Genomic DNA, 16,748 nt, shown 5'->3' with positions numbered 1-16,748 from the left:
TTATCGTCTCAAAATGCATCTACAGGCTCCATTTAGTGCGCTGACATTTACATGACAGCTTGTTTCGACAGCTTCTGTGATGTGATGCTCTTTCACCCAAAGACAGTTTCATCCATCAGCCGATCTAATGTTCAGTTCGCCCTCGAGCCGAGCGTTCACTGCGGTTCACCGTGATTCAGCAGAGACGTGGCTCGTGGCGGAGGTGTGCTTTTGTTCCAGTCCTCTAGAGGTCTCTCATGATTTGGGCTTCACCATAAATAGATTACACATCATCACATACCCAGAAACTAATGCTACCTGAGCCTGACTTCCACGAAAACATGTTCAGGTCATGTTAGGAAAAAGATGGGCATTTCAAAACTAAAATTATTTAGAAGAAATTGGTGTTTCTTCAGAGGAATGTCTTATATTTCTACTACCAAAATAGATTATCAAATTTAGGATTGCTTGTAATATTATTTAGAGATCATTTATTGATGATTTTGGGGTGTTTCTTGCTTTATATTCAAGTGCCACTATCAAATTAGGTAATAAAAATGAAGGGCTTGTCAAATTTCAATTATTTTTTCTTATAATATCATAACAATCAGTTGATGATTTTGGGGTGTTTCTTCAGAGGAATGTCTTATATTTCTGTTATTACCAAAATATATCATTACATTTAGGGTTTTCTAGTTAAATTTCAACTTATAGACTTCTAATATTATTCATAAGCAAATTATTGATGATTTTGGGGTGTTTCTTATCTTATATTCATGTGGCACTATCAAATTCGATAATAAAATGAAGGGCTTTCTTTTTCAATTTCAATTCATTTTTCTTGTAATATTATTTATAAACAATCTATTGATGATTTTGTGGTGTTTCTTCAGAGGAATGTCTTATATTTCGGTGTCACTTCCGAAATAGATTATAAAATTGAGGGTTGCTTGTAGAATCTTCAATTTTATTGAACCTCCTTTTTTTGTAATATTATTTAGTTACATTTATGGATGATTTTGGGGTGTTTCTTGCCTTATATTCATGTGCCACTATCAGATAATAAAATTAAAGGTTAAATTTCAATTAATTTTATTTCAATATTATTTATAAACAATCAATTGATGATTTGGGTTGTTTCTTGAGAGATATTTATCTTATGTTCTTGTGTCACTAACAAAATAGATAATTAAATTGAGATTTGTCTAGTTAAATTTTATCTAATAGGCTACATTTTTCTTGTGATATTATTCATAAACAAATTATTGATGATTTTGATGTGTTTCTTATCTTATATTCACGTGGCACTATCAAATTAGATAATACAATTAAAGGCTTTCTTGTTAAATTTCAATTAATTGTTATTTTAATATTATTTATAAACAGTTATATTGATGATTTGTGTTTCTTGAGAGCATATGAACTAGCAAAAAAATAATTTTTTTTTTTTAAGTTGAAATTGAATGTTGTCTAGTTACATTTCAACTTACAGGCTTAATTTTTCTTGCAATATTATTCATAAACCATTTATTGATTATTTTGGGGTGTTTCTTGGTCTTATTATATGTTATATTCCTGTGTCACTATCAAAATAGGTCATTAAAATTGTTACATTTCGTAGTAATATTATTTATAAACTATACATTGATGATATTGGGATGTTTCTTGATGTTACACTATTTTATATTCCCATGTCACTACCAAATAAGATGATAAAATTGATGTTTGTCTTATTTTTTCCCCCAGAAAATAGGCATAATTTTCTTTACGCCTATATTTCTTCACTTATATTTGTATTTTATCTATGGTTTGTGTCTAAAATATGCCAAAAATAGCTTATGCCACTATTATATGCAATCAACAAAACATTAAAACGGGTTAAAATGCCTTGTTTAATTAATGTTTCCATCCAGTCCATGTATTCAGCGAGCAGTTCTCCGTAATGAACGAATGGGCCAGAGACGCTCCACTTTCACACTCATGACAACACTGATTTTCAAATTCACAACTTCAATGCAGGTAGGCATGTGTGTTTTCTACTTGAATGACATAACCAACAAGAACAGAAGGACCGACGCGAGATGCAACTGCAGCCAATCACAAGCGCTCCAAGTCTTTGAACAAAGACAAGCGGACGCGCCAGCCAATCAGATTTCAAAGTTCTGAAACGTCGGCGGGGCTTTAACGGAAATGACACGCGCGCTAGCCAATCAAAGCCACGGGCTACAAGCCATCTGCCAATCAGCGCTTAGTATCGCAAGGATTGCGTCGCCCACGGTGCTCCGTTGAATTCCATTGCCGTCCATTAAAACAGCCGACTTGGAAAATACAATATCAAAGTGTGCTCAGTTTTAGCACAAGCTTGCGCGCGTTATTATCGTCAGGAATGACATATTTATGCAGCGAGGGTATTGAGAAACGCTCCACGCATGTATAAGGTACGCATCTTCGACCCCGCATTGCCTGGCAAAACGGAACAATTGGTGGATAATTCTCCTCGTGACTTCATTTCATCGCTGAAATACAGAGGAACTCGAATGTGTTTTCTGTCATGAGTCCGGCCGGGTGCTCCCATGTGAACGGGTTCAAAGTGGACAACTGGAAGCAGAATCTGCGGGTCATATACCAGTGCTTTGTGTGGAGCGGCTCTGCCGAAACCAGGAAACGCAAGGTAAATAAAATCCACCAGAACCCAGTGGTGCATTGCATCGGCCCATCCTTCCCGATGCCAAGTCGCATTGCCCCCTCAAACACAATTCGTGATTTATTTTCACCAAGAGATATGAATCCACGTTTATCCCTATGTGGATGCATTGGCTGGCCTGCGCAGACTCCTTATGCATTGCTTTCATGGGGCTGGACGTGGGGATCAAGAGATGCTATTCAGCTGCCAGTGTTTTTTACTTGCTTTAAGCGAGTTTAATTGCCACGAGATGTCATTTTGACCATACACGACCTCATTTCTTCGTTGTTTGATGCTTACCAGGCCTTTAAAATCATTGATTGCCCAATGCACGAATAGAGGTTTCAGTTTCACAGTTATCACGGAATTTGTCCGTTGTGTGTCATCATTCAGGACAAACAAGTTATGTTCACTGCCTCCATTTTTAATAATTCCATTATTTTAGCAACAATCCGTGAGCCTTTTTAAAACGGATCATTTCCATGAATCGTTTGAACCGGTTCGAATGCTCGCACTGAATCGGTTCGCCGACTTCTTTGAACCGAGAACCGTTAATTATTAAAAAATATAACTGAACTAAATTACGTTTTTAAAGAGTTGAGTCTGCTTCAACTAACCGGACATTACATTTAAATAAAAACCCTTAATAGTAAATCAATCTACATATTTTGATTGATTGAACTGATTATTAACAATAAACTTAAAAGGCAGACCTACTGTGACGCTACTAGGTGTTAAAAAGATTGAATATGCGTTTGTTAAAGCCGCTAGCCAACATTCTTACAACTTATTTTGTAAATAATAATGTTTAACCGAGAATTTCCGGTGAATAACTACATTACCCATGATTCTGCTTACACTCTCCACCAATCAGAGAATGGAAACAAAAAAATTGCAGCAAAATAACTCTTTACTGCCTGCCCACTCCCATGATGCACTGCAAATGACATATTTCAAAATATATGTCAAAATATACTGTTTTTATATACATAATGTGTTTAAACAATAGTCCAATGCGTGGTTTCATCCCTCATTAAAGTTCACAGTCTGGTGCCTTTGTCTTTCTGTGCCGTTTTCAATTTTTTTTCTCTCCTTCAAATCATATTTGCAATGTCTTGATTAATCTCGTAGCTGGTTGGCTTATTTCATGGCCTTTTTAAAATCCCTATCTCAAAATAAATGGAAGAAAATCCTACTGGAACTAAGGCAGCTGAACCGGTTAGGAACCATGTGACGGTGCACATTTTGAATCGCTTCATTAAATAAGAGTTCGAACGAACCAATTCGCAGAAATGAGTCAGACTTCCATCACTTTTTCAATGGCGTCAAAGCGTGTGGCATCAAATGACAGTTTAATAACTAACTATCCTAACTCTACCCATCTCCCTCTGGAAAACAAAAGGATTATCCTGAAATATGCATCATGATTCATGCAAATCAAATGTCACCCTCGATATACGCGTCTCTGCTCTGAAAGAAATGCCAGTCTCACAGGCTTGCCAGATTGATATGTCACACATGATAACACATATTGATGATAATCATTGTATGGGCGAATCTTTGGTAATGGGTTGTTTATTAATATAGGGTGAGTGCCGTCATGTTGCCTCAAGTTACATCTGGTTCACTCAGGATTGCATGACTCATCATCGTCACAATTGAGGTCAAGTCAACTGAGTTTTATGTTTTCTTATTGCATTATTTTTTTTTATTCTTCAAGAAATTATTCAAAGGTGATGTTTTTTTTTGCATTATTAATAAAAAACAAAACAATAATTATATTCTATAAACCAGCCACATGATCGTTTCCCTGTATGCATTAACTTCCAAATTCAGTGAGTAAATGCCACTGTTTTAATATACCGTATGCATTGAATGACAAGCTTTCTGTGAGGTATTAATGCATATAGTGGAGATAGTTTTAGAGGCATAATCATGATCATGTTCCATATGGCACTCTTTGAAAGTCCATAATCTCCATATCTCATGGAAAACTGTAATTTGGTTTGTATTACAGCACATCTGACGTATTAGGCACACCCGCTATTCTTCTAGTTTATAAATTCTGTCTTCAATTGCTCACCAAACCCCTAAGACTTGCGTTAAGATACAAATGAAGATATTTTTAATGAAGTCTGTCCCTCCATTGAAACCCGACACTTCAAAGCATTCATAAAATAAATCCATATGAACCGAGCAAGTACGGTTGAGCTTTTGTTAGGGATGCACGATATATCGGCCACCATATCGGTATCGGCCGATATATGGTCTTTTTTTTACTTTTTATGTCATCGTTATCGGCCAGATAATAACATTTGGCTGATATACTGTATTAAAGCTGATAAATAATGTATTATTTCCTTCAGCTGAGACACTTCAGATGCGACTGTTCGACATGATGCTTTTGAATTGATTGAAATATGATTGAAATTACATCAAAAAGGGAAAATACAGCATATACGCTACATAAAATTCTAAAGAGAACATTATAATTGTGTGTTTGGGACATTAGGATTAATGGTGAGACTTTTGTTCTTGTAATCAGGCTCTCAAAAATTATATAAAAATTTGGATTTAGATTTATCGGCCAATATATCGGTTATCGGCTTTCAAATGTAAAGTTATATCGGTATCGGCCAAAATGTTCATATCCTTCCGTTTACCATATTTGCGTGCTCGGGTGTACGTTCGCGGATCAATTTTTACATGTGAATAAAAGCCTAATTTAAATGTTCATCAAGCGATCGTGACTCTTCAGACGAGACGCTCGGTTCATTTTGCGATCTCTTTATGAACGTTTTGAAGCGTCAGAGTTTTGGGTTTCAATGGTAGGGACAGAAATCTCTCAGATTTCAATAAAAATATCAGTAACACTTTACAATAAGGTTCATTGGTTAACTACCTTAGTTAACATGAACTAAGAATGAACGAATGATAATTAATCTTAGTTAATATTAATTTAAACATTTACTAATAAGTTATTAAAATCAAAGGTTACATTTCTTAACATTAGTTAAAGGGATATTTCACCGCTGGAAAGATGAATGTGTATTTAAATTGGGTCATTTATGTAGTAGAAATGTGAAATTATTTTAGAAGCTGGTGCCTTCTAGACTGAGAAAAGCCAGAAAATGTATTTTTGGCTCATGTGGATGAAAGACTACAACTCCCAGAATGCACTTGCTTCGCTGCCCTACGAGGCCACTCCCAAGCCACGCCTCCCGGTTACAGAGGGCAGTATCGGAAGAAATGATACAGCTAGGCTACTAGTCGACTGAAACTGAAAGACGGCGTTTTATCGTGAGCTCCCCCTATGGGCGGGTTGAAGACATGCGGGACGAGCTCCTCCTACTGGCTGGAGTCTCTCGCCTCGGGACACAAAAGCCTCTGATGAGCTAAATGAAGATTTTTGCGTCATCTGAGGTTTTTTTCCAGACACACAATACAGAAATCTCTCATCTCAGGGGGACATGAGGGAGGGAAGCACGGCCACTCGAAAATACCACCGGGTTTCTACTGATACAAAGCTTAATGCTAATCGGTGAAGTATCTCTTTAATGCACTGTGAACTAACATGAACAAACAATGAACAGCTGTATTTTTATTAACTAACATTAACAAAGATTAATAAATACTGTAACAAATGTAGTGCTTATTGTTCGTTCATGTTAGTTAATACATTAACTAATGAACCTTCTTGTAAAGTGTTATCAAATATCTTCTTTCTGAAGATGAAAGAAAGTCTTATGGGTTTGCAACGACACAATGAGTAATTGATGACATAATTTCCATTTTTAGGTGAGCTTACTCTTTAATGCAGCGTTTAGACATGGGCGAAATGTTGGATTTACCCATCTTAGGTCACAGTTGACAGATTAATCATAAGTTGTCAGTAACCAGATCGCATCAGGTGGGAAAGGGACCAGCTCGCCTCTCATCTGTCAGGTTGTACGCGTGAAGGAACAGCAGGAGTACGAGAAGCTTATAAAGCCCCGCTGCAGAACAACACACACTGTGTGTGTGTGATGAAGGCCTTTAGTGGATGTTTTTTACACCAGTGCCGGGTCTAAGCTTCAGATGGCACACCCATCCGTCTGATGCTCACAATAGGCCTGGGGTTTTGATTCACGAGTGGTTCATTTGGACTTGCCCCCAATAGTGGAGGCCCGTTCACACCAAGGACGATAACTGTAAAGATAACAATAAAGATATAGTTCTAAAAATCATTCTCAATATTAAAGAATAGCAGCTTTGAAATTAACTTTTCCACTCACCCGCCAATTTGGCTACTAAATTTAAGTTAAAGGCCAAAAGAAATAAACCAGATTAACTATGTCAAAGCTGTGGAGATGGCTGGGTGACAGGATTTTGTTTGAATAAATAAATAAATAAATATATACATATGTATATGTGTACACACACACATACACACACACACACACACACACACACACACACACACACACACACACACACACACACACTCTATATATATACATACATTCATACATGCGCATATATATATACACACACACATACATACATACATATATATATATATATATATACAGTAGTCTACATATATGTGTGTGTGTTTATGTATATATGCATGCATGTGTGTGTATGCATATATTTGCGCTGTCAAGCGATTACATTTTTTAATCTAATTAATCATACATTGAATTTGGCTGAGAAATTATTATAAAATGTATAAAGTTGTATTTATTATTCAAGCAAATTCCTGTCACCCAGCCTTCTCTTCTCTTCCCTTCCTCTTTCATTCTCATCCTTTTCACCCAAAATGTGTTTTAGGTGGACAGATCAATACAGTACGAAGAACATCAAAAAATATGTAGAATGTTGGAAAATAAGTCTTTTCTGTTAACAAAATGCTTTTTAATCTTCGCTAGTGCTTCAATGCAACTGAACGAGCGGGCCGTTATTTGTTGCGTAGTGGCGTGTGTGTTCAAGAAGGCCAGATATGAGCAGATTTTGCGCAACACGCTGTATTTAACGTAAAGATATCACTAAATCTGCACATATTTGGCTTACATGAACTTCCCCAGCAAAGTGAGTAAACATAAGTAACACGCCAAATTGGCCGCCGATAACGATAAAGCAACAGAATTTTTTTTTTATTATCAATCTTTATCATTACTCGACGCAACTTGTGGTCTCGCGAGATCTCTGTATTTCCAGGGTACATGAGCACAGTATCGAAACCCAAGCACTGGTATCGGTGCGTCCCTACTGGATGACATGGAGGCGCCGGCGCGATAAGAGCAGAAACGGCTTAAAATACTTGAAAAAATACGGATCATATGGATCATTCGAAACTGTAAAGGGTCTAATTTTATTTGTGTAAACTCACAATGCCAAAATGTTTGTAAAATAAAGAAAACTTCATCTGTGCAGACTCGGTAGTTCATTAATAAATAAATAATGTCTCTGTGCCATTTTTTTCGACACATTCACATTCACAATCATTATCATATACATTATAATCAGCGTTGAATAGGCTATATATTCCTCCCCCCAGTATATATTTTAGTCATTAAATTAATATAAACGTGCAATTAGTCGATTAAGTGCTTAAATGAATGACTACTAGTTGACTAGAAGAATCTTTAGTCTGGACAGCCCTAATTTGGATATAAACCGTAGACTACATGTACAAGTTTCTCTTGCATTACAATAATGTAACAGGATAAAATTAACAACGGATTTGTACAAACATTAAAGTTGCACATAAGGCCGTTTTTATAAAAGTAAAGTTATAATAATAACTTTTTAAAGACAATTATGTCATTAATCTCCAATGTGTTCATGTTTTTGCTCGTTTGTCCTCGACGGACTGAACCGGAGAAGATTTAAACGTTAAAGAAGGCGGAGCCTCAGAGCCGCACGCACGCGTCACGTCTTCGTCGTCACGGACCAATGTTAGTTCGAAAGCGTTTCTGGAAAATATTGCTTTTTCGAACTCCTAAAACAAACTTTGCTTTCCTTTTTCGTTGATTTCACTTGTATCAGAGCCTTAAATGAGAGAATAATAGCATATTTATTTTTAATCATGAAAATGTTAATTAGTAAATCACATCTCATTATTACTACAGCTAAAAATTGTTAAATTAAATGATTCCCTTTATGTTTTCAGTTCACCTTCAGTTTGCAAGCTAACAGCTTAGCATACTAGCATAGTGTTCATTTGTTTTTAAAAGAAAGGCTTTTTTAAAATGGCTAGATGTCACGATAACGCGGGCAATATGATCCTGCTTGACATCGGCCTACTATTGTGACCGTTATGCATTACAGATTAACAAGTGCCACACATAAACAAGGCAAAATGTGATTGGTTGCTTCACTTTTTAGAGTCTTGTCCTGTCTCATTCTTATGAAAAATATCCTGCAAACACAAGGCCTGTCCTTCACAGCTAGAGGTCTCGGTTCAGATTACCAGATTACCCGTGCGGTTTCGCTCAGGTGGGTAGACGCCACTAAACATCGCATTATTATCTGTAGTATTTGAAGTCAGCACAATTGAGGAGTGATTGTTGTGTAGCGAGTCCGATTACATGGATTATTATGGATGCTTTCCCTCTCATGCCCTGAATCAGTAGATTCAAAGATAAGTGTGCAATTGAGTTTTTTTGTGTTTTCCCCACCATGTGACTTACTATAAATACGAGACGTGTTATACTATGAGCGCAAGAGACGCCTCGCTTAGGTTTAGTTATATCCATGCAGTGATCATAATGATCCCTGCTGAGCTGGCTTTATGTGTTTCATGTAGACAACGGTGTTTGCTTTGCTCAAACAGCAAGTGAACAGAGCACTCATTACGTATGCAGAGACGCCTGCGGGTGTGTTCATTTATTTATCGTATGTGCTTGTATTCACCTTAGCTTAGCTTCACATCTCTGGCCTAGTTAATGCCTGCTATCTGCCTTATTTTGATCTACGGTAATCACTCAAATGACATGCATAACATCAATCATATATATATGCATGCACACACACACATGTGTCTGTATATATATGTAAATATATGTATATAAATATATGCATGCATGCATACACACACACACACACACACACACACACACACACACATATATATATACACTATAAAGGCATTATTTTTTTAAAGGAGAAAACCATCAAATAGACATTACAAAAAGTAGCTTTAGAATATAAACTTTTAGGCTTCTGAATGATGACAGAATTTTCATTTTTGTGAACTATACCTATTAAATTAATATGGATTTTTTTTTTTTTTTTTTTTTTTTTTAATGGAATGGTACTCTAAATAAGAAACAAAACTTGCCATTAGCCGGCTAAATGAGTAAAGTCCTTAATTCGATTTGTTCAAACAGCCGATTCATTCAGGAATAAGGTAAATTGCGCTCTTTATGAATGGACCATTGATTCATTGGTTCATGGTTCCTCTGGGGACCAATTTTGACCATACTTTATGTATACATTTGTTATTAGCATCAGAAATTTAATATTTTCTTATTTTAAAATGGTTACTTTAATCAGTCCTCCAGTAGTTTTTGCTATGGCATAAAAATTGGTGCAGATAACCATGAAATTGTACCAGTGTTTGCACACCAGTACTGACATTTCTGTAATGTATAACCGCTTCATATATTCATATGTAATGCATACATATTTCCTCCCTGGTAAAATATGAACTCAGGGTCACGGACACTAAAATAAGATTCGTTAATACCGGCTGTTCATTGGGCCTTTGTAAAAAACATGACACAAAGTACACAAACCATCAAGATGACTTAATTTCGGTCCATTAAGTTTTACTAATGAACATTTAATTCATATTGTGTTTGTCGACGTTCACAAACACATCAATTATTAGTGGTCATTAGTGTGAGGGTGATAATTATAGCTTTCTTTTGAAAAAAATTGCACAACCATCATCCACACAAAGTTCATCTTAGCCATCGCAGTGATTAACACAAGCCTTCACTGAAGCTTGTCCAATTATTCGCATAGTCTTAATTTACCATTAAAACTATTTTTATAGGGTGACTGTTCCACATCTATTCTGCATGTGGAGTTATATGGGCTTCCAGCTCACCATCAATAATTAATTGGACCATGGGCTGGTTGTCATATTGATACCAGCTTCTCGTGTTTAATATATGCGGTCCCACAGCATCTGCATGTCTCTCCTGAGCCTCAACGGGAATATTTACGGATAAGGTGCGAGTCTAAAGCGCTCGACGTCAGGCCTCAGAGGAGTTTTAAAGGGGCGTAGAGGATGTTTTAAATCAGGAAAGCTGAAGAAAAGGAGCAATGCGACTCAAGGAGGGAGATAAAGGACTACAGTTTTACTGGCTCATAATTCACAGCCTTACAAATGCTTAAACACAACGCTTTTGTGACTTGAATACAAATCAAGAACGTTTGATCATTTTTATCTCAAGATATTGTTCTGTTCTCTGGGTTTTAGTGTGTGGTGGAGGAGGGCGGCTTCGTTCCAGATGCATTGAAGATTACATTCAAGGTACCACAAACTGCAGAACTTTTGTTGGACTAATAAGTGAAAAGTAGAGACTACAAACTCTTACTTTAATACATTTTCAGTAGTATGACCGTAGCCTGCATGCAACTTTGTGGTCAAATAATCAGACACACTCTCCTAAACATTTATTTGGTTCGTTCATTTGGGCAGTTCATGAAAATGAACTGGTTTACAATCAAATTCAGCACCAAATATATTCATATATACATCATATACACATATATGACCATCAGGGCTTACTTACCAAGCCACAGTGGCTAGTGGTTTTCCAAAGTTACAAGCCACTCACTTCACTGGCCACAATTTTGGCATCGATACCATGGAGGAAAAACTGCCATATAGATATTTTTAATATTATCTCATAATTTGTCAGCTGATATATTAGGCTGCTGTCTCTTTTAGACCTGACGCATGGTCCTATTATACTGTTTTATATATCCAATATGCCTCTCTTTATGTGCACGCAGATTTTGTGCAGGAATAAGTAAAATTATGCTCAATCCCACGCCGAAATTCAAGCCCTGTAACACCAACAACATTCATCCGGAGCAAATGAAACCAGTCCCCCAATCAGAGCTGTTCTGTTAAAAGAACACGCTTTCTACCCGGTGTTTTACTTAATATTTACAATCTGGCAACCATGCGCACACGCTCTCTCTACACCGCGTAAGTCGTGCGGATGAGCTCGTTTATATTAATCCATTTGAGATTTCTGCTGAAATGAAGGTGTCGTTCAGTCGGTCTGTGTTCTGGCACGACTCACGAGCCACTTGCGCTGTTTTCTGCGACTAAATCTGCGATCGAATCTTCTCGGAGATGAACTGTAATAAATCTAAACATGAACATCTCTTGACTATATTAGCGTTTGTGGTTTACGACTATATTAGCTTGATTTGTGTATAGGTGAAAGTGCAATAATTCTAATGAAATGTAAAAATTAATTTCTATTGATTTTATCATTTTGAGCAAAATAGTCGGGATTATTAATTTTAACCATTATGCAGCATGACAAAAAAAGTGACGTTTTTGATTGACTAGACTAAAATGCTCAAACATTTAGTTGACTAAAACTTGACTAAACAAAAACAGGATAAGGTTGACCTAGTGATGCACCGATGTGAAAATTGTGGCCGATACCGATAACCGATATTAATATTGCTGTTATGGCCGATACCGATATTTACCGATGTCGATATATCTCTGTATAGAAAACACATTTTTATGATAATCAAATAAAAATCTATTTTCCAAAACACACATGCATTATATTGCATTGCATATAATGTGTGCTGGTCAACTTGTCTAAAATTAAGAAACCCCTAGAAAACAGTATAAAAAAAAAAACCATAGGAACATTGTGTATAGGATAGGCTACTTAATTTATTATTCCAATATCCAAATATGATACTATACTGCACTATTTGTGACGTGCTGTCTTTGCGTTTGAACATTGCACATTTTAAACAGGACACGCATTAACTGAATAAATGTTAGCCAATACAAACATATTTATAGAAAACAGTTGACAATGAATAGACAGGAGTCCAATAATAGCATAACGAATCACTTATTCTAAAAATAATAACAAGTAGGCTATAAGACGAATCCGACATATGGGCTGTGTTAACAGTAAAACGTCCGTCATTTAACAAATTTTAAAAACACGGATGGATAATACTAAATGCTTTCTGACATTTTGACAGAAAAACAAAACAAGCAAGAACAAAATTTAAACTTAGCCCGCCAATTTTTCATTTTACAATGATCTTCTCTCTCTGTGTGCGTGCGTCTGTGTTTGTGAGAGAGAGAGCTCGCGCAGCACTGATACAATGGTAGCCTACTTTTTAATCCATAGGCCTAAGTAACGAACACGCTAGTTTTCATACAAAATAAATATGTAACATAATTAGGTAGGCTACTTTAGTTATTATTAACACAATAACGTAACACATGAAGGCTACATTTCTCAACACTGAGAATGAATAAATTAACGCCTGTTTCTCCACTCGCGCTTATCAGTAATCCACAAATCACACGTGCGGTCACTTTTGAGAAAAATCAAATTCGAACGGGTTTCAAATATCAAGCAATATATTCAAATATCTACGAGTCAAAAAACGATCAGTCAAAAATGAAGAGGAAAAAAACATAAGTCGCACTGGACTGCGTTAACAATGTTACGGACGGGACAGTTCTCCGTTATGGACGTGAGCGCTCTGAAAGCGGCACTAAAAGACTGCTTTAAAACTTTCACAGAGACCTCAAACAGAAAGCACAAAGCCTGTATTTAAATTTAATTTAGTTTTGTATTAATTGTATCTTAATTTTGATCAATGTTTCATCAACCAATTGCCTGGATTTAATAAATAAGAAGTAAATATAGTAGAAAATATTTAATCAGGACACGGAGACGACGGTGCGTGAACCTGGAGCGCGTCTCATAAATGAAACGAAACCTATGTGCCTCACAGACCTGAGACATATATAGAAAGCTTGAAATGTCTATTTTTAAACAGAACAATTCAAAACGAAAGAAAACAGACTGTTCTCTGCTTATGTCATCTGTATGAAATGTGTATTTCTCTCAGGCGCGTTCACTACTGCAAAGATCGCGAGTCAGCATCGTCAGCTTCATCTTCAACTTCACACGTCAAATATCGGCCTGTTCACATCGGCCATATTTCGGAACGATACCGATGTGTAAAAAAATGACGGCCGATATAATGACGGATATTATATCGGCGGCCGATATATCGTGCACCACTAGGTTGACCAAATATGATGATAACTAGGTATGCGCGATATATCAGCCACCATATCGGTATCGGCCGATATATGTTCATTTTTAATGTTATTGTTATCAGCCCGATAAGAAAATTTCGCCGATATATTAAAGTCGATAAATAATGTATTATTTCCTTCAGCTGAGACACTTCAGATGCCACTGTTCAACATGATGGTTTTGCTTGAAATATGATTGAATCACTTCAAAAAGGAAAATACAGTAAAGTGCAACATGTGCAGCGCAAGTCTGTCATATATGCTTCATAAAATTATGAAAACATAATTATAATGGTGTGCTTGGGACATGAGACTTTTGTTTTTGTAATCAGGCTCTCAAAAAAATATAAAACATTTTTGATTTATATTTATCAGCCAATATATCAGTTTTCAAATATAAAGAATTATCGGTTTTCAAATATAAAGAATTATCGGTATCGGACAAAATTTTCATATCGATTCATCCCTAATGCTAACTAAAAAGCACACATTTGACACAGGACTAAGACTAAATTAAAAAATAGCTGACAAAATTAACTGTAATCAGTTAAACACCATATTAGACAGGCGGTCATAATGTTTTGTCTCATCATGTTACTTGAATCACTTTAAAGAAAGTACAGTTTCACTATTTCTCTGCTGCAGATCTTAATGAGTCTTTTAATTGCAGAGAAGGGATAGACTCCGGGATTAAGTGTAATAACGTTTCACACAGTGAGCGTGCTTCCCATTCAGAAGCAGTCCTTCAGCAGAATGGGACTCTGGGTAATTGACAACAAGGCCTCTCCACTAATTGTGTTGTGGTGTTGCCTTCAGCATCTTAGCATCAGTCTTACACTCCCTTTGCGCTCGCTCACATGCTCGCTGTTTCTCTCAGCTGATCTCGTTTATTTGGCCTCGAGCGGGCTCATCGCAGTCGAGGCGTTCTCGTACCTCATCTGCATGCGTTTGAACCGTCATCCATCCTTTATCATCAGCGCTTCCCTCTCTGTGTCTCTTTTTTGTTTCTCCTCTTTCATGTCTCTTGCCTCCCTTGATTCTCCTCATCACCCACACGCCTCCTACTACACTTGTGATCTTGGAAACACGGCAGCCACGCAGTGATTGGATGTTCGGTTGCCGCAGAAACTGCGAGAGCCGATGTGATTGGCTGGAAGCTGGTTATAGTCACTGTCGTTATTGATCCTTATTAATGGTTTATATTCATAGACATAAGAAAAATGTGTGCATTTTTATATATATATATATATATATATATATATATATATATATATATATATATATATACATATATACATATATACATACACATACACATACACATATATACAGTGAGGAAAATAAGTATTTGAACACCCTGCTATTTTGCAAGTTCTCCCACTTGGAAATCATGGAGGGGTCTGAAATTGTCATCGTAGGTGCATGTCCACTGTGAGAGACACAATCTAAAAAAAAAAATCCAGAAATCACAATGTATGATTTTTTAACTATTTATTTGTATGATACAGCTGCAAATAAGTATTTGAACACCTGTCTATCAGCTAGAATTCTGACCCTCAAAGACCTGTTAGTCTGCCTTTAAAATGTCCACCTCCACTCCATTTATTATCCTAAATTAGATGCACCTGTTTGAGGTCGTTAGCTGCATAAAGACACCTGTCCACCCCATACAATCAGTAAGAATCCAACTACTAACATGGCCAAGACCAAAGAGCTGTCCAAAGACACTAGAGACAAAATTGTACACCTCCACAAGGCTGGAAAGGCCTACGGGGAAATTGCCAAGCAGCTTGGTGAAAAAAGGTCCACTGTTGGAGCAATCATTAGAAAATGGAAGAAGCTAAACATGACTGTCAATCTCCCTCGGACTGGGGCTCCATGCAAGATCTCACCTCGTGGGGTCTCAATGATCCTAAGAAAGGTGAGAAATCAGCCCAGAACTACACGGGAGGAGCTGGTCAATGACCTGAAAAGAGCTGGGACCACCGTTTCCAAGGTTACTGTTGGTAATACACTAAGACGTCATGGTTTGAAATCATGCATGGCACGGAAGGTTCCCCTGCTTAAACCAGCACATGTCAAGGCCCGTCTTAAGTTTGCCAATGACCATTTGGATGATCCAGAGGAGTCATGGGAGAAAGTCATGTGGTCAGATGAGACCAAAATAGAACTTTTTGGTCATAATTCCACTAAACGTGTTTGGAGGAAGAAGAATGATGAGTACCATCCCAAGAACACCATCCCTACTGTGAAGCATGGGGGTGGTAGCATCATGCTTTGGGGGTGTTTTTCTGCACATGGGACAGGGCGACTGCACTGTATTAAGGAGAGGATGACCGGGGCCATGTATTGCGAGATTTTGGGGAACAACCTCCTTCCCTCAGTTAGAGCATTGAAGATGGGTCGAGGCTGGGTCTTCCAACATGACAATGACCCGAAGCACACAGCCAGGATAACCAAGGAGTGGCTCTGTAAGAAGCATATCAAGGTTCTGGCGTGGCCTAGCCAGTCTCCAGACCTAAACCCAATAGAGAATCTTTGGAGGGAGCTCAAACTCCGTGTTTCTCAGCGACAGCCCAGAAACCTGACTGATCTAGAGAAGATCTGTGTGGAGGAGTGGGCCAAAATCCCTCCTGCAGTGTGTGCAAACCTGGTGAAAAACTACAGGAAACGTTTGACCTCTGTAATTGCAAACAAAGGCTACTGTACCAAATATTAACATTGATTTTCTCAGGTGTTCAAATACTTATTTGCAGCTGT

At 37.1% G+C, this 16,748-nt stretch overlaps 1 protein-coding gene across 4 annotated transcripts in view; it reads left to right on the top strand.

Moving 5' to 3' along the window:
* The first annotated feature begins 2,218 nt into the window (after nt 1-2,218).
* Nucleotides 2,219-16,748, top strand: part of usp22 (ubiquitin specific peptidase 22) — a 55,449-nt gene continuing 40,919 nt past the window's right edge. For 2 of the 4 annotated variants that reach the window (XM_084134574.1, XM_084134573.1), the window contains exons 1-2: nt 2,219-2,650; nt 11,136-11,189. In XM_084134574.1, coding sequence (XP_083990700.1) covers nt 2,531-2,650; nt 11,136-11,189 — 174 coding nt within the window. In that variant the 5' untranslated portion in view covers nt 2,219-2,530. The remainder of the gene's footprint in view (nt 2,651-11,135; nt 11,190-16,748) is intronic. The other 2 variants (XM_084134576.1, XM_084134575.1) reach the window with 2 other exon arrangements.

This window comes from Abramis brama (assembly GCF_963993115.1).
Source record: "Abramis brama genome assembly, chromosome: 14".
Classification (NCBI taxonomy): Eukaryota; Metazoa; Chordata; class Actinopteri; order Cypriniformes; family Leuciscidae; genus Abramis; species Abramis brama.
The sequence above is the reverse complement of the archived record's forward strand: the minus strand, read 5'-3'. Positions and strand labels throughout refer to the sequence as shown.